Source organism: Cornus florida, unplaced genomic scaffold (genome assembly GCF_030987335.1).
Source record: "Cornus florida cultivar Cherokee Brave unplaced genomic scaffold, ASM3098733v1 CherokeeBrave_3.0.0_Hap2_Chr02, whole genome shotgun sequence".
Lineage (NCBI taxonomy): Eukaryota > Viridiplantae > Streptophyta > Magnoliopsida > Cornales > Cornaceae > Cornus > Cornus florida.
Window position 1 is genome coordinate 13,693,090 of NW_026775572.1, and position 19,704 is coordinate 13,712,793.

The window sequence follows — 19,704 nt, forward strand, 5'->3', positions numbered from 1 at the left end:
AATAATATGTTTCAGTATAAACAACTAACATAGAATAAAGTTAAAAGACTAATTATAGTGAATAAAGTATAGAGATTGAGAATATATGAAAGGAAAAACGTTAATGGTCGGTTTTGGTTAGATAGAAATTTTGGATGGAAAGTGGAAAGTGAAAGAAAGTAAAGGAATGGAAAAGAAAATCAAGTTTTCATTATGTATTTGGTTAGTAAGAAAAATTTTAAAAAAAACTTTTGAGAAAATATTGTTTTGTGAGTTTGGAAAAAATGAAAGTGAAAAGAAAATGATTTTATTTTCCAAATCTACCCTTTTAATTATAAGATTATTTTGTACTCTTTTGAGACATTATCATATTTCCTGAATTATAGACAAAATTAAAATTTCAAGTTCAAAGATGAAATAATAAACATTATAATATTTATTTTCTGATGTTTAATAATAAGATTTATGTGATTATAGGTGCAAGTTTAATTAAAAAAAAAATTTGATCCGAAAAATCTTAGATAAAAGATTGAAGTTAATATAAATACTTTTAGCCATTAAAAAAAAAAAAAAAAACAGAACAAAACAAAACTTCAGTCTAATCGAAACAAAGTATTTGGAACTAAATTAGTTTGGTTCATTTACTATATTTTGAGTAGTTGACTTCTAAAGTCACTAGAAATCTATATATAAAATATATATATGTGTATAAATTACATTATAATTTCAAAACTTGTATCCACATAACCTAGGTTTTCACCCTTACTCTGTTACTAAATACTAGATATATATACACACACACACACACATCGCTCTCAATCATTACTAATTATGGAAGGAAAAAAAAAAAACAATAAAAATTTAATTATGTATGCATATATAAAATTATATACAATTAAATTAGTATTACATTATCTTATAAGCAATTTACAAAAGAAGAAAACTCACTTGTTAGAGAAGTTTGTGGAGAAAGTGAGGAGGGTGACGTGGGCATAATAGGAAACTAAGATATGAAGAAGAAAGTAAAATTTGCGTGTTGTATGTCAGAAAAAAATTTGAGGAAAAATTAAGCGGTTGCAAGAAAATTATTTTCCTAAAATTTTCTCTTAAACAAACCGTAATATAAAATAAGGTTGTACACACAAATTTTGTAAGTCTGCAAATAGAAACAAAATATGGAGCAAATAATATAATTTTATTAATTTAAGAAATTGAGGTACAATCCTCTGTAATAATATTCTTTACAAAAAGAATGGTCCTCTGATTCGATCTCCTTTTTGTTGTTGATTGGATCCAAGGGCTGCACGAGTTTGTTCTTGAATCACCGTGGAATTTGATGAAGAATGGCGCGTCGTTGGATGTGCTTGCTGTTGATCACCGTGGAATTTGATGAAGAACGGCACGACTTTGGATGTGCTTGATGTTCTTCGCTTTTGGGTTTGGATTCTGAATTTGTGTCTCTGACTTCTGAGTTTCTGGATTTTTGGACTTCTGAATTCTGAATTTGCCCTAAACCCTAAACCCTAAACCCTATGTGTCCTTTGTTTCTGGACTTCTGAATTCTGAATTTGTGTCTGAATTTCTGAACTTCTGAATTCTGAATTTGTGTCCTTTGTTGAATTTGATGAAGAACGGCACGTCTTTGGATGTGATTGTTGTTCTTCGTCTTTAGGTTTGCCCTCGGGATTTCTGGACCTTTTGGATTTCTGAGTCTCTGGATTTCTGAACTCTAAATTTTTTTCCCCTCCTTCTTGCTCCAGGCCTCTATTTATAGGCTTCTTGGGTTGATAGGATGATGACACGTGTCATCTCCTAATAAGGATCAAATTATAACTGGGCCGGATCGGTTATATTATGATAATTATCCTTAAAAATAATTATTCCACATATATTTTATTAGGAATAATTATCTGTTTATTTAACCATCTGGGTTGGACTAATTAAATAATTTAAATGGACCAAGCTTGAGCCAATTAAATAACTTAATTAAACATTAAGTCCATAATGGGTCAATTTGTCAAAACCAAAGCCCACTAAATTTTTAGTGTCTACAAAGGTCAAAAAAAGTTATTACAATGAATAAAGTATACGAGAATGAAATGACAAATTACCAGTTCACCGAAAGGTTTCAAGAAGTGCAAGTATTTATATGCAGAATGTTAATTGGCATAATAAAATAAAAATTATTATTAAAGATTAAAAGGCGTTAAGTTAAAGATTAAAGGTATTGAGAATAACACTAAAATATGTTGAGAACAAGATTAGAATGTATTTAGGTAAATATTGTTGAGAACAACATCAAAAGGTGTTGGGAACAAGATTAAAGTTGTTGAAAACAAAATTAAAACGTGTTGAGGTAAAGATTAAATGTGTTGATAATAATACTAAAAGATATTGAGAACAAGATTAAATGGAATTGAGATAAATATTAAAAGGCTTTGAGATAAAGATTAAATATGTTGAGAATAAGATTAAAATATGTTGAGAATAAGATTGAACGGTGTTTAGGTAAAGATTAGAAGTGTTCAGAACAACATTAAAAAGTTGTTGAATAGAAGATTAAAGTTGTAAAGAACAAAATTAAAACACGTTGAGATAAAGATTAAAGGTATTGAGAACAAGATAAAAACGTGTTACAGGTAAAGATTAAAAGATTTTGACAAGAAGATTAAAAGATGGCGAGGTATAGATTAAGGTGTTCAAGATAAGATTAAAAATTTATAAATCGCTTTAATTAGGTTTGCTGTATAACATTTTTAAATGTTCTATTTTAGTTTTATGTCAATAAGATTCTCTTAGATGAACATGAGTTTATCTTTGTTTGAGAAAAAATATATATGTATCTTCTATTTTAGTTTTATTTCAATAACTTTTTTAAATGTTATATTTTACCTCAAACACTTTTTTAATTTTGTTCTCAATACCTTTTTAAAATAAAAGTAAAATAGAACATTTAAAAATGTTATTAAAATAAAACTAAAATAGAAGATATTGATCCAATCGGTTTAATTATGTTCATTTTTAATTATTTATCGTCTGGTGTTAAAAGTGCTTGATGTCTTTTAGTCTTGAAATTTGTCTCATAAATATTTTTCCATCTTCTTCCCAAATTGCATCACCAAAATCAATAGAGCATGGGTAATGGATATATAAATAGGATGTTTTAACAAAATTATATGGTCATTATGAAATGTTTTAACGTTTTATATTTTGAATTTTATTTTTTTAATAATTTATTATTAACTTAGTTGGTTTCTCCGATTCACTTTTAAATTATCTTTTTTAAAAAACATATCTTGACATTATTTGCACTACTGGGTACAACAGGATCCATTTACAACAGATAATCCTAGTTCTTTGTCCGGTGAATTAATTTGTAGTTTTATCACCAAAAGATATAGCATATGAGAATAAAATCTAAAATTAATTAACATACCATAGTTGATGCATGCTATTTTAAAATATAAGTAAACATGAATATATATATTTCAATTTTTGGATTGCTTTTGAGAGATTCCCAAGAAGAAAAGAAAAGAAAGGAAACTTGTAGTTTCATCGAGCAACACTAAGGCTTCGTTTGGATTAAGGGATTCAGAGGGATTTGGAGAGAAAAGAAAGGGAATGATAGTGACTTGTCTGTTTAGATGAAAAGAATAGGAAAGAAAAGAAATGATTGGGAAGGATTTGGAGGGATAACCCCTCCAAATCCCTCATATTGTATCCCTCCAAAGTTGACAAGATTTGGAGGGATTTGAAGGGAAATGAAGGCAATGACAAAAGTAGCATTCTGTATATTGTAGTTTACAGTTGCAGAGAGAGAGAGGGCAAGTTCAGAGTTGAGAACGAGAATAGAGAGATGGAGGCGATTGGGGAGGCTGAAATGATTTGTTTTCTTTATATATATTTTATATATACAAATATATATATATACACACACACACACACACACATACGCAAAGGGCTGTTGATTTCTGATTCCTCTGAACGAGCCTGCCCACTAATCCCCATAGATTTTCATAAAACATCATCCCCATTTCAGATCTACTCTCAGCCGCCTCACTTACCCTAATTTGACAGATAGACATACTGAAATATATAGGTTTTGAACTTCTGATTCTAGTAGATTTTGTAGTTTGCAGTTGCAGAGAAAGAGAGGGCAAGTTCAGAGTTGAGAACAAGAATAGAGATGGAGGCGATTGGGGAGGCTGAAATGATTTACCCTAAAATATATATATATTTTCTGGTGGCCATCATCCATGGGCCTATAAATTACTGACCTTGGTTAGTTGATTTAGAAAGAAAAAAAAAAATTAAAACAAAACCCATTACATACAAGTTAGCAGTTGCAGAACAAGAATAGAGATGGAGGCATTGGGGTGGCTGAAATGATTTGCCCTACTAACCCCCCAAAAAAAGGATAAAATAGTAATTTTAATTATTATTTTTCTTTGTTTTCTCTCCTCAGTGTTATCCAAATAAGAATATTATTCATTCATTTCTTTTTTCTCCTATCTATCCAAACATGAATATAAATTATAGTTATGCTTTCCTTTCCTTTTCTTTTCTCTCATAATCTTTTTCTTTTTTTTCTCTCCTATGTATCCAAACGAAGCCTAAAGGTCAGTTTAGTGTAATGGAAAAGGGAGGAAAGGAAAGGAAAAGTGATGGAGGGTGATTAAAAAATTATGTTTGGCATAAATGGTTGAAAGGAAAAGGAAGGGATGGTTTTGGAAGGATAACACAATGCATAAACAATAACTTTTTTATCCTCCCAAAAATGGAAAGAAAGGGAAGGAGAGGCTTGATGTATTATTTTTTATGCCAAATTTACCCTTACACAAAATCAAGATTACACTTGATTTTAAGATTTAGTTGGCAAAACAAGAATTGCAGACCTTGATTGGTTGATCTAGAAAAAAAAATTAAAACAAAAGTCATACATACAAGTTAGCAGTTGCAGAGAGCGAGGGGGGGCAATCTTGGAGAGTTGAGAGATAGCGGCTGAAGCTTGCGAATGGCGAACCCGAACTAGAACAACGGGCGAAGGTAATAGATTTTGAACTTTTGATTCTTGCAGACGGGTAGATAAACTGAAATAGATAAACTGAAATATATAGGTTTTGAACTTCTGATTCTTGTAGATTTTGTAGTTTGCATTTGCAGAGACAGAAAGGGCAAGTTCAGAGTTAAGAATGAGAATAGAGATGGAGGCAATTGGGGAGGCTAAATTTGTAATACCCCGTAATTTTAAAGAGTTTATTTAAATTAATTTTGTGTTAGGTTAATTCTTTAATGTGTAGATTTATTCACCTTTTAATTATATATGTTAAATTATTTAATTAATTTTATTTATTTGTGCATGTAATATTGATTTTATGTTCTATATATATTATAATGATTAGTTTAGAACTTTTATTGGTTATGTTTTAGATTAATTAATATTATTTAATTAAAGTATTTAATTTGTATTATATAATAATAATTATTATTATAATAATAATAATAGTATTAAATCAATGTAATGATGAAAAATTAAATATTAGGATAGAATTTCATTTACTATGGTAGAATGGTAGATCAAATAACTTGACTATGATTTGCATTGTCTTAAAGCCATATAGGTGGGAATGTTGAAAGTTAATGAAAATTTAGATATTTGTATTATATATATTATATAAGTTGTATATATATATTAGTTAGCCAACTTACCCTTAAGGCAACTCACTTAAGTTAGAAAGCTTAAAAATTTCAAAGAGTTATTTTATAAGAGTGAAAGGAAAAGAGAGAGAGAAAGAAGCTTGGACCGGTGTAGGCGATTTTACCCGACTACGCACAACCGGCGGATTTATTTTAAATCCATAAGGCAAGTTATTATCTATTTTTCCCCTTTGAATTAATAAATTAATTGTTTAGTTTATTTATATTATTTTAGAGCATAGAGACCATGTAAGGAGTTTAATAAATTAGGAATTTTAGTTTATTAAATTTGTAAAATTTTAATTATATAGGATGGTATATATTTATTTAATGTCCTATGAAATTAATAATGGCTGAAAATAATTAAATAAGGCTTTAGGGATTTTTCTAGAATTTTCTAGAATTTTTCGGGATTTTTCTATAATTTCCGGCGAGGCTCCGGCGAGATTTCCGGCCACCGGCAACGAGGAAGGTGACCGGAGCGATCCCATGTGGTGCGGCGCACAAGGCTTACTATGCGCGCGCATCAGTAGCGGTTAGATTGGATTTTAAATCACAGATTGATTCGGTATAGCGTAGCACACAATAGCATGGTGCACGCAAGTTAGGAACCGTTGGATTAAAGGATGAGCCTTGGATCAATTCCATGAGCGCACCCACAACAAAGTCCATGCAACCACCGAATCAGGAGCCGCCGCGTCAGCAAAAAAGCATTAGAGGGCGCGTGGCAGCGCTTGCGCGCGCGTGGCTAATGCCAGACGCGCGTGGAGGCGCGTGGGAGAGTGGGGAAGGTTGGGCTGTGCGTGGGGGAGCTTAGGGCGGCGCGTGGGGGTGCGTGAGGGGCCCTGTCAGCTGCTGGAAATTACCAGAAGACCCCTAGGGCCTGTTTTGTAAATTCCAGAACCTTAAACTTGGATTTTTAGGTACTAGGTTGGTATTTACGGGTTTAACGGGCCACGAAATTATTATTTTAATACCCGTTAATTATTCTTATGGCCAATTAGTCTTTTCTAAGCATTTATTTGCTCGTTTACAGTATGGATATTAATGTGTTTTATTTAACGACATTGTTAAATATAGATGATGTTATTATTTTATTAAATGGTATTAATCATTGCTTTGAAATTAAATAATGCCATGGTTTTCGTCATATAAATTATCCATGTTATATTATGGGATGTTTATACTGTTAATTATATATAAACCATGATTATTATGCTGTGTGCATTTTAGAGAATAAATGGACTGTTTAAATTATGTCGCATTTATATTATATGGATGTGTTGCCATATAGAACCATGTGAGTTGGCTAATAAGTTTAGACTCATTTATACCTTAGGCATTCGTTGCTATAGACAGATGTGTGGCTGCCGGGGTATGTGGTTTAATATTATTGGCATGTGTTTCCTAATTAACATACTCAGTATATTTAGTATTATTATTGGCCTGTATTACCTAATTGATATGCTCAGTATATTCATCAGTACATTGAGAGGTGTTATCACTGTGTAGTTCGTTATAGTCTGTGTTGTCAGTATCGTGCACCATGTATAATAGCTGATTTCCCGGGTAGGGAAAGGCGACACTTAACCACCTAGTGTGAGTCTAAGTGATCACCGTCTATTCTGGTTGAGGTCATGTTATACATTGGATAGTTCCCTTAGGATGTATGCAAATATAGTACTCGTCCGATTCATAATGATTAATTTATTTGATTCTCTGATTTGGGTCATAGTAGAGAGGACTTGCTCGTGGGGTTGACCCACTATTGTTGTTATTTCAGGATACGGTCAGTACCCGTTCCAAGGTTGAGGTTAGCAGTGAGGGACCACCATCCGGACTCATCTACTCTTACGATCCAGTTCAGGGTAGAAGTTTTATGTATCACTTCAGTTTCAGTTTTTATTTACTTTTGACGTTGAACTCTCAGGGTTATATTTAGGGATCCTTGACATAGGATTTCCAAGTTGTAATGGAGTACTATATTAAATAAAGGATGGATGGATGTTGTATTATTTAGTATTCCTTTCCTGTCTAAATTCTTTTATTATCATCATTTTGTATTCCATGCTTGTATATTGCCAATTGTTTTTGATATCCCTCGTTTTTCGTGTATAAGCCTGATCAACTTATGCGTGAAAAATGTGGGGGTGTCACAAAATTGATTTGCCCTAAAAATATTATTTTTATATTAGAGAGTTAAATCTATAAATTTATTTTTTATAATATAAAAGGGTATAATAATAAATTTATTAAAATAATTTTCTTTTATTTCTTTTCCCAAACATGATTATTATCTTTTCATTTCTTTTCCTTCATTAATCAACTAAACACGATAAGAGATTAAAATTATGCTTCCCTTCTCTTTCTTTTTATGTTGGGGCACAGCGGAAGTAAAAGAAAGAAACAAAAACAACAATTCAAACCACAACACAAGAAATATACGTGGTTAACCCAAAATCAGGGTTACATCCACGGATGAGAGGAGATTTATTATATATGTAGAGCTATTACAATAGTAAAGAATTTCAACACCGGACCATGTACACAAACTCTTGACCGAGTTCTCTGTGTACGCCACGAAACTCCCTCTCGCCATCAGTGTTCACTCTACCAAACTCGTAACTCACTCCTACCATCATCGTACTCCCTCATGAGGCTACATCTGTCTCAACTCATGAATGTCAACAATAGCCTAAGTGTTTATTTATAGAGTCACATACCCAATTCCTTTGTGGACAAGGATTACAATTTCTTAGAGCCCAATTCACGTCTTTATAAGAAATTACCATAAAATTACACTCTAAAATGGAAACTAATAATAATGGGAATTTGAGACATAATTCCTAACAATCTCCACCTTAGCTCAAATTCCATTACGTCAATCGCTTCTTATGGCAATTGAATCTAGACAATTCTCTGCAACTTCAATCTTCGCGATCTTATTGCAGAACTCGGATTATCCCTTCATTATACATTGCTTAATCAGTCAAACCCCAAGGTTCCACCTTGACTACTCAAGCTCCATGTCATGTAATCAAGCCGATTGACTCCACCTACAACTGAAGCCCGTTGTAGCACATGTTGAGACTTCTTGTGTTTTCTGGATCTCCTTCACCTTTGGCTCTAATACCAGTTGTTGGGGCACAGCGGAAGCAAAAGAAAGAAACAAAAACAACAATTCAAACCACAACACAAGAAATATACGTGGTTCACCCAAAATCAGGGTTACATCCACGGATGAGAGGAGATTTATTGTATACGTAGAAATATTACAATAGTAGAGAATTTCAACAACGGACCATGCACACAAACTCTTGACATTGTTTCTTTCTTTTGCTTCCGTTGTGCCCCAACATTTTACTCATAACTAATGTTATTATTTTTTCCCCTGTATCAAACATAACCTAATTGAAAAAAATTGTGTAACAATAAATAATAATACGTACCAGTTAAAGTCGCATTTTCAAGGGAACTAACAAATTCATAGAAATACACATAGGGTTTAAAAGTGGAGTTCAAGAGATCTGACCAATGCATGTACCCTAAAGACAGAACCAGATGTTTGCCCTTTCTCCATTAAAAATTAGTCTCGGTATGGTTTGCCATTAAAAAATAAATATTACTAGTCTCACAGTTTTGGAGGTCAATTTTGTCGAGTTCACAAGGTTTTTGTAGGGTTTGTTGGAATTTAGCCGCAAATGGAAACAATTTCCTGCCTGCTTCCAACTAGGAATTGCCACAAAGAGAGAGAAAGGAATATAATCTATGTATATGCTTCTTTTTTCTACTGTAAACTTTATGGCACAACCGTCAATTCCAATTCCTTGGTCGGTATAACTAATTTAATTAAGCTAAACCCTAACCAAAATTTAATTTTAAGAACAATTCTTCAATTTTAAAAATAAAAATATCTAAAATGTTCTTTAGATAAAATAAAAAATATATTGATTTTAAAAATTCTACTAAATTTTTTTTTGAGATTTTTGGAATTTTGTAAAAAATTTGTAAACAGAAAATAAATTGCCCTCGAGTGTATTTTGAAATTTTTATTTAAAAAAAAAATTATTGGTTAAAATTAAATACAAAGATTTGTAAGCACTTTTAAAAAACGAGTATCTCTTGCACATTATCTATATAACAGGGTTTTCTTTTTTGTGGCCCATTACCCTAACTTAATTTTTCTTTGACTCAATAGGACACATCCTATAGTTTGGACATCGAGCCTGGGTACAAACCAAAAACTCTCGGGTTCAACTCCTAAGCTGTTGTTTCCTTGACCAAAATATGGAAGTGGGGTAAGTATGTTACCAAAAACATTACAATTTATTTATTTATTTCTATTTTCTTTACCTTGATCCTAGCTAACTAGTTAAAAAAAATTGAGGTGGATTAGTTAAACGGGCAACACGTGCCCAATTTAAGCTAGTAAAGTATCACCATACGTCATGTTTAAGTTTCAAAAAATTTATCATATCTCGAATAATACTCAAGTCTTATCACTTACGATTATCTCACTCGTGACACAATTTTATTATTATATACGTTATGATTAATAAATAAAAAATAATATCATCAAAGATAAAATGCACTCACCAGACTCTGTTTCCTGTCTTCTCATGTGAATATGTTTCCTCCATCATAAGAAGACGACTCAACCTTGAAGGTCTGTACAAGCTTGGCTATCCTTTTATACACATCAATAAAAATTTGTGTGACAGGATAAAAAAAAATTAATGTGGCATAAATAATAGAGATATACGTCAAAAAGTTATAATTTAAGTGGCCATGGGAAAATATTTGATATGTGGTGACCAACTCAACCTCGGGCCTGAACTAGCTAATCCAGGACTAGTCTTTACAAATGTCTGTTTCTGGAAAATTTTGCTACGTGTATTTGTTTGTCTAATCAATATGGTTTGTGTACTTTTAATTTTAAAATTCTCTTGTTTGGTAACAAAAATAAAACAATTTTTCAGTGGTAGAGATTTTGAACTTTTGCCAGGCAAGAGCGTGCACACACACCCACTTTTTGTCATGCATTCGTACACACATTCACTTTTACCCTTTGGAGATTTGAAGGCTCACACTTTACCACTTTTAGTTGCGAGAATTGAGGAAGTTTTGGTTCACTAAACACAACTAGATTTTTAGAGACTATTTTTGTAAGAGCTATTTTTAGAGACTATTTTTGTAAGAGCTCAAATAATGATATAATAATAATAAATAAACAAATAAATGTGCTTACAAATTAAAACATCAAACCTACAAAATCAAGTTCCATATCTCACAAGATTTGTAAATATAAGTACATAGTCAAAAAATTCTTATCAGAAATTTTTGGGTCAAGTGCAGAATACACTACTCAAGTATGCATACAGTGCATATTGCACCCCTTCCGTGCAAAAAAACACCCCTAAACTATAACATTTATGCAAATAGATCCTCCTTACACATTTAAGATAAAATTGGACTAAAATACCCTTAATGACACATTTTATAAAATATATAACAATAATAATATAATCTAAAATGACAAAAAAGTACCCAAAACCCGTCTTCTCAACTCCAATACAATGAGGAGAAAAAAAATTCCCGGCTAAGCTTCATCATCATCCACAGAGCACTTTCGGACGGATTGGCTTCGCAACCACCCATAATCATGCAGATTCCAGTTTATATCTCATTCCTTTATGCTTCGTTTGGTTGGAGGGATGGAAAAATGGATGGAAGAGATAAGGGGAGAAATGGATGTTATATCCCTAGGGAAGGGAGGGTATCTTTCCCATTTTATGTTTGGTTGAATGGAATGGATAGTAGAAAGGATGGAGTGATACTTTTTTCTTGTTTGGTTGGAAGAAACGGAAGGAGAGTTCTTGTATTATTTTTACCAATACACCATTTTATATAAAATTATAAAAGGTAGATATTTATTTCAAAATTTATTAAAAGGTTAAAATTGTAAATTACAAATTTATAGGTAGTTATGCCTTCTTTCTCTCCTCTCTTCCTCCCAAAAGTGGCCGGATAGAAAAACATAAAGGAAGGAGGGATGCTTCATCCCTTCTTGTTTCCTTCCTCTCTTCCCTTCCCTCCAACTAAACACGAAAAAATTTATCCATCCCTCCTCTCATCCATCCCCCTCAATCCTTCCCTCCAATCAAACATAGCATTAGAGTGACATGAACTAGAGGATCAATGAGCAAGGATTCAAGCACGGACTAATTATATCGGCGGCGACGAACAGCAATCAAACTGCATTACTTGATGGAACGAATGCCAAGCAAGAAGCTCACCGTCGAGCAGGCGAACAGCGACGGCGGTGTGATACTCTACTGTATATTGATCGCGACGATGGCAGTCAATTCACAGCGATCTGCAATCATCCTCTTCGCTGCTCTCTGCCACCGCCTCTATATGTGTATATATATATATACATGACCGTATTTATGTATGCGAAAATTAGGGCTTGTGGTTCGTAAAAAGAGAAAATATGGGGTTGGTGGCTATAATGGTTCAACACCCCATCTTTGCGACCTTAATATGGGGTTCAACACCCCATCTTTGCGACCTTAATCCATCTTTTTCCCCATATATGTATATATACATGACCATATCCATATGCATGTCTTTGAAAATTAGGGCTTGTGGTTTGTATAAAGAGAGAAAATATAGGGCATCCTATCATCACCCGCGCCACCGCCTTCGGAAACTGCGCCGCCATGTTGTACGCCCCGAACCAACCACTGCTTGAGGTGTAAGAGAAAAAGGATGTTTGGTTACAGGTATTTCCTTATCCTAAACTAGTTTGAGATTGAACCAGTTCAAAGTTTGGTATGGGCATTGTTGAAAGAGTAAAAAGGTAAATTTGGCATTATAGTACTAATTTATATCAAATTTTTTATTGAAGGGGTATTTTCGTAAAATGTAAAAAGAATAGGAGTATTTTTTCCACACCTTTTCAAATAGGAAACAAAAGTGTTACGAAATATATACTTCAGAGGTGTTTTTTGCACTTACCCCAAAAAAATTTAATCATGAGCTGTCCTGTTGATCACATTATGAGCAACCTCTATATAGCTTTCTACTTTTCTTTTCCGTGTTACCCAATTTCTTAAATTACAAGTCAAACTACTGTGAAAAGGTGGAGTGTAACAACTAGCAAACCAAAAAATTGGAGAGCGCCATAACCAATGAGATCTCTGAACTTGGAGACTAGATTGTTTAGACAACCAAACCTCAGTCAAGGCAAGGGCTGTTTCTTACATACACATACAACAATAGACAACTAATATCAGAAGTTCGGATTATATAATTTGTATAAATAAAAGCTGATAACATCCTACACATCCATATTGATGATTGTCATCCGTGCGCACCCAAATGGATGGCCGATGTTGGATCATAAAACAGGATTCACTGGTTGCAGTCGTGAGGACCAGAACAGAACAGCCAGAGGTATACGGATATGCAACTTCTGCATTAGTACCTGGCAGAGCAATGAGAGGATCCAGCACATCTCTATCCCCTCAACCAAGTGTTTCGGTACGACGAATTGTCACGCAGAGAAGCATCATGGGGCTTGTATTCCATTACATAGCTGTGGGGAAGCTTCAAATGCCTTTTGATCGCATCTCTCAGAGCCATTACAGCCTATTCAAAAGTAAGGCAGGGTTAATAAATTTATTGTTGGCCTGCAGATTTGTGTAAACATAAATGATGGCTGAGACTTGGCAGTAGTAAACCTGACGATCAGATGCATTCCGATTCCACACGCTCAATATATCCTCATTGAAACGAATGCTTAGTACTGCACCACATACGTTATCACCATAATCAAGTTGGTCACCAACTAATGCTATAACCTGCAAGAGAATTCCCGGAGAACAAATAATTAAAAATTCTACAATATTGTGGAGAGAATAATTAGCCACATTATACAATAAATGCAATAGTTTTCTGCAAAATGTCAAAACTATAAAATTGATAGTGTACTGCAGCACTATCAGAAGGCTGCAATGTATTAGTAGTAAAAGTAAAAAAGGATCATGTCTACTGTCAGCTAACAACCACATTCACATTGCAGACTACACACCTCCTTCATTTCTGTACGTTATCAGCTTCAAAGCCATGAGCTAGCCTAACATACCCAACAAAGGGGGGGTCCGAGTCTAACTCTATTCACACAAGCTTCCTCAGATTATCAGAGCTTCGTAAACGAATACATTTGAATCTCCCACTCCATGCACATAAAGATAGCATTCTAAAGTTAAATTAAATGGTTGAGCACATGAACCAAGCCAATCATTGTAATGCATGGCTGTCCAACACACAGGTTTATTTAATCAAGCCGCTTTAAATTCACCCTGATATGATTTCCCAAACATCAACACAAGGTTAAGCCACTTTCAGTTCACCCTGATATGATTTCCCAAAAACAAAATACAAGATAAGATACATCAGATGACACATTTATCAAGCCTTACTGGATCCAGATATGATCCTTAAGGCCCCATGTGGAATGGAACTTAAACATTTCCACCTCACGTATATCAAATGGGGATGTTTAGGCACTAGTTAGAAGTAATATAGGAGATTTAAAATTTGATTTACCATCAATTCATAAGTCAAAGGAAATTTAGTCCAAAATTTGGAATTATTTGGCCCCCGGTGCACGAAGTTTTAAAGTAGAGAGGGCTAGCATTCCGTACACGGCTGGCCAAGTAAATCTCCAAGTATGCTAATATCTCTAATTGTGGGAATATCCAAAAAAAAAAAAATATATATATATATATATATATATGCTGGGAGAAAGGCTTAAATTATGCAAACTGTTACCTTCCAGGGGAAAAAAATGCAAACTGTCAAAGATATTGGAACGCTATAGCGTGAGACAGTAAAGAAAATCATAATAAATTGCACACTTCATGGGAATATCTTGGCCGGTAATAAATGCAGAACACTTGAAGGTGAACGGAAAAATCAACTAAAAATCTTTAAATACAGTGTCAAAAAGAAAAAAGAAAAAAGAAAAAAAAAAACTAATTGTCCTTTCAACATACCAAATCCTCCCAAAAGCGACTTGAGACGGTCTTTTTGAATCGTATTATCCACTTACCACCATTGCAGTTAGCAGAATCCTGATCAAACAATAATTTCCAATAGAATCAGTAAATTGTGTTGGGTAAAGATTCAAAGGGAATGCACTCCACTTTGAATGTGAACTAACATTATCGTCCTTTATTGCATTCTTGAGAATGAAGTATAACGGGGCATTTAAGTCATTTAGTTAAAGAAAAAAAAAGTACATTTATCATTTCCCAAATTCATAATGTGTAGCATAAAAGAGGAAGGGGGTGGAAGAAGGAAAAAACTATCGTTAATTATCACAAGAAATGGAATGTCAGGATCAAATATTTACCTCCCATAGTGGGCGAATTCCATCCTTGAAAAGATGCAGATCAGTAGGGCTTGGCAAAGATGAGGGACGAGCCAAATGACAATAGCAGATCCAAAATCCTTCAACCTGTAAATAGATAATTATAAAACAAAAGCAACACACTCAACCAAAATATATAAATCTAGTAAAACTAATTAAAGTAAAGATTTATGATTGGTTAGCATCGTAGCCTAATAATATTTAAACATATATAGAAGGAGCTTACCGTACTAAAATCCACTATTTTCTTTATATTGTCCTCATATGATGTTTGAGTTCGAACTCCAGGTGTTCGACGAGTGTACCAAAATACAAACTTGTGCTGGTTATAGAAACATTAAAGAAAGATGAGTGGCACTATAAGCATAGACATTAAAAAAAAATTAAAAAATTAAACATGAAAACGAACAAGATGAATTAAACGCGTATAAATATATTCATCTATCCCTAACATTTATTCATCCTGATGGATTTACATTCTCTTGCTTTATGTATTTAAATGAATATAAGGGCTGATATTGTCACTAAAAATTTCCAAATGAATAGTTGGAAAATATCTAAATATAGGGCGGGGCCTTCAATATTGACATGATAAACGTGATAGAGAAAATTCCCCAACCATCACAAGCAAAAAAGTTACCTGAGTTATGCTTAGAACAGTAATTCTTTTAGTAATGTGTCTAGATAGAGATGAGGGAAAAAGAGACCTTCAATAGCAAAATAAGAACAAACAAGTAGGAAAGAATAACAAGATGATTGCGTAAGTGAAAATATAGCACAACTAATATGTCTCCTAAACCCTAATGAACAACCTTTCAATTGCACATACTAATATGAAGAAAAAAAACAACCACCACCGTCTACTATGAAAGGTACAAGCTTTTAGGAGAGAGACATAACTACCAAAACTTCATTCCAAAAGAATGAAAAAGAGAATGAGAATGAGGGAGGGCAAACTAATAAGAACAAAATGGAAATTTCATAAGTTTTTTCATAAAAATAAAAAATAAAAAAAAAATGAAAATTACGCTAATTCAAGCTCGAAAAAGATAGTTTGAGTCCAAGGAAGCCAGTATGCAAATAATGCCAAATGTTATTCTTGTACTAAGTCCATCCTCCCAATACACCCTAGATTAATGGAACAAACATTTGAGTAGTGGCTTTTACCAAGTATTAGAGATTTTAGGAATACTATATTGTACAATAAATTGATGCTAAAAAGAACATATAAGATTAGAATGCTTTGACTTGTTTTAGGGACTCGTAAAGCCCAAAGTTGTTCTAGAATTTTGTAAAGCCCGCGTTATAGGACAAAGCCACGAAGGACTTGTAGGGTCAACAAAATGTATCAATAGACCTTGCCGGGTCACCATTTTGTTTGAGAATGTAATTCTCAAACAAAACCCTAGCATTATGACTAGGTCACAAAACCTCGAGGATATAATTCTCAAGTACAAACAAAACACTAGCAAGCATGCTAGGCCATCAAACCTCGAAAGATACAATTCTCAAGTAGCAAACAGGCTAGGTCATCAAACCTCAAAGATACAATTCTCGAGCACAAAGAAAACCCTAGCAAACAGGCTAGGTCATCAAACCTCAAAGACACAATTCTCAAGCACAAACAAAACCCTAGCAAACACGCTAGGTCATCAAACCTGGAAGATACAACTCTTGAGTACAAGTAAAAGGCCCTAGTGATATGCCAGGTTACAAAACCTCGACAGTACAATTCTTGAGTACAAATAAAACCCTAGAATCACAACTAGGTCACCGAGGACACACTGATTCAAAGTTGAGGGCACAAAACGTTACAAGGGTAGGATCATCTCAAGCACTCACAACTAATTTTTGGATTGGAGGGTGAGAAGTCAGAGCATTCATAGGTTTGAGCATAGGCCTCGCCAAACGGATAGTGAATCACGTGCCTAGACAGAGACCCTTACAATCACGTTTAATGCTATGATGAGAGTCATTAATGTTTACAACCACCGCCACTGCCGAAGCGCCAAATGCATTTAATGTTTGCATTAGGGTTAACACACCACGCAAAAACAGAGTCATGGTTTAAGGAATGATGGGACCCCTTAGGTGTCTAAGCCAATCATGACCTAGCAAGGTACGTCTCGGGTAAAAAAACCGAACCCCCTCAAGGACCAACGGGTAATACCAACGACATCAGACTATAAATATCAACATTAGAGCAAGCATTAAAGGCAACGTAATTGATCCTGCACTTACATACAGAGAAAAACATTCCTACCTTTTATTTCTTTTCGCAATTCTTTCTTGATTTGTTTTATTATTGTAAACGTATTTATCAATAATTTTGTTTGTTGATGCAAGAAAAAGTTGTGTATTGATTCTAGGAATATTAATGATATATAGAAAGATATCCATGTATATCTTTTCAATGACATTTTTTACAAAAATTATGTAATTTACGGATTAATTGAACGTTTCTTCATTTTAACATTTGCCAAATAACCAGAAGGTCCCTTTGGCTAGTCTACTTCTCCTCCATCCATAACTTCTCTCTTGATCCCTCACATTTGTGTTTTGGTATCTCTAATATTATCTACTTTGACCTTGTAACAAGGAGGAACCCATACAAGACTTCTTATAGAGAAAATTTTAAGCGAACTTTAAGCTCTCTCTCTCTCTCTCTCTCTCTCGCGATATGTTCATGAGGTTTGGAAAATTGCTTTTCTGTGAGCCCTATCGAATAATTTTCTCTTCCCTCCCCTCTTCCTTTATCCACTTAAACTCTCTCTACCTCAGTGTCTTTCTTACAATTATTCCCCCACCCTTACAATAGGGAGGGATTTGTGTTGTTCCCAAATATTTGTTTTTTCTTTTGAATTTACTATGTTGAGCTTTTAATGGATACATTAGATTTTTTTATTTGATGCTCAAATCACATCAAACTGCAAAGAAGGACGAGAAGAAAAGCCCATGAATCCTCACTACTGAGAACGCAGAGAAAGATGCCCCCCACGGGCGTACATGTGTGCAACAGTTAATAGTTATGTCTTAACTTTAAGAAATTATCAAATCCTTGCAACTTTTGGAGGGGCCATCGTGAACCAAACTGGTCTCCATGAAACCCTTCTTATCCACTCCTTAAGCTCCCACTGGGAATACCTCACCTCAAAAAATTAATAATAATACAACTTCCCTATCTCACCCATACCAAGTTTCAACCAACCATCCACATCCTAATACAAAATCTGATCTTACCCTACACCTAGTCCTATGGCGGCCCATGAACAGGGCATCCCACCCTACAATTCAAAAACCTCATATCCCTCAATCATGCTTTAATTTTATGTTCAAAATCATCTTGCTCTTCCAAATGATCCTTTTTAGCAGTGTCTACAAACACAAATACCAATACACGTATTTAGGTTGAAATTTAGCTAAACCGATCAATTCCAAGACGAATTATAGTCCGTGCAGGCAAATATACAAACACATCCACAGAGAAACACAACTATTAAGCATGCACACACTAATAGACACGCATAGATAAAAAAAACAAATTCATTATTCATGTCGAAATGAACCAACGATATCTACTCGAGAATGAAACTTAAATCTAAATTAAAATATAAATCAAGATCTTGATTCATATGTGAAACAGAAATCCCATCACGTACAATAGAAACAACCAAACATGGAACAAAAATCTATAAAGCAGCAGTCCGAAATAAGATAAAGAAAGCAAAGGATGTTTACACAAATACACATATATATGTAGAGAGAGAGACCTTGAGAGGATGTAGCCCAGCTTTGAGATCGCGAGCTTGGCGTTCGCGATCTTCGGATTCTTTATCAAAAGTGGGCGTTGATGAATGATCAACGAGTGAATTCTTGTTATCGGACTCTTTCTTCTCTGCTATCACTTCCATTTAGCTTCGTCCCTCACCAAACCCTAACTCTATTTCCCTCTTTTATTCTGTTTGTTTTCTGCCAAGTGCTTAAAAAAAAAAAAAAAAAAATGGTTTATATATAGTTTTTTTTTTTTTTTTGATGACTGGTTTATATATAGATTGTTTCTTCTTCTTTTCTTTTTTTTTTTTCTTTTTTTTTTTCCTTTCTCTTTTTGTTTTAAAAATTGTTAAAAACTTTTGAAGTAAAAAATGAAAAAAACATATAATTTCACCCCTGAATTTTGGTCTAATTACATTCGAGAATGGCCCCGTATGAAATGTCATGTTTACCCCTTGTTTTAATGCATTCTTTAATAGATTAAGTGCAACAAACACCTGTATACTAATAAGTAGTGAAGATGTTTCTTGCACTTAACTTTTTTTTTTTAATTACAAAATTAAAAATGAAGTAACTAAAAAACCCGGCAACAGTATTAAGTTACACAACACAACCCCACCCTCCCTCCCTCTCTAACCACCTATTCACCGCCACCATCTCTGTCACTACCCCACCACATTATCCTGTCTATCCAGCCTCTCGTCGTATTTTTTTGTAAAATGAAAAAAAATAATTATTTTACTATATAGAAAAATAATCATTTTTCTTTATTTTATCTCCTTTGACTAATTTAAAGTTTAGAATTAAATGTTAATTAT

General features: G+C 33.6%; 1 protein-coding gene across 1 annotated transcript; it reads right to left on the bottom strand.

Annotated features, from left to right (window-relative positions):
* Positions 1 to 12,863: 12,863 nt before the first annotated feature.
* LOC132293741 (eukaryotic translation initiation factor NCBP) lies at positions 12,864 to 19,102 on the bottom strand. The gene is made up of 6 exons (XM_059791341.1): positions 18,886 to 19,102; positions 15,342 to 15,437; positions 15,098 to 15,202; positions 14,739 to 14,816; positions 13,422 to 13,541; positions 12,864 to 13,329 (listed from the first exon to the last, which is right to left on the bottom strand). Exons 1-6 carry the CDS (start codon positions 19,024 to 19,026, stop codon positions 13,198 to 13,200), a joined length of 672 nt encoding a protein of 223 aa, XP_059647324.1. The 5' UTR covers positions 19,027 to 19,102; the 3' UTR covers positions 12,864 to 13,197.
* Between the last annotated feature and the right edge of the window lie 602 nt (positions 19,103 to 19,704).

Bases quoted from the DNA above. Each gene is read 5' to 3' on its own strand.
- LOC132293741 (XM_059791341.1), bottom strand. From the start codon at position 19,026: ATGGAAGTGATAGCAGAGAAGAAAGAGTCCGATAACAAGAATTCACTC. The intron at 15,438-18,885 runs GTCTCTCTCTCT...TTCTATAACCAG, and splicing joins CTGGGCTACATCCTCTCAAG to CACAAGTTTGTATTTTGGTA. The intron at 13,330-13,421 runs GTTTACTACTGC...ACTTTTGAATAG, and splicing joins GGAATGCATCTGATCGTCAG to GCTGTAATGGCTCTGAGAGA.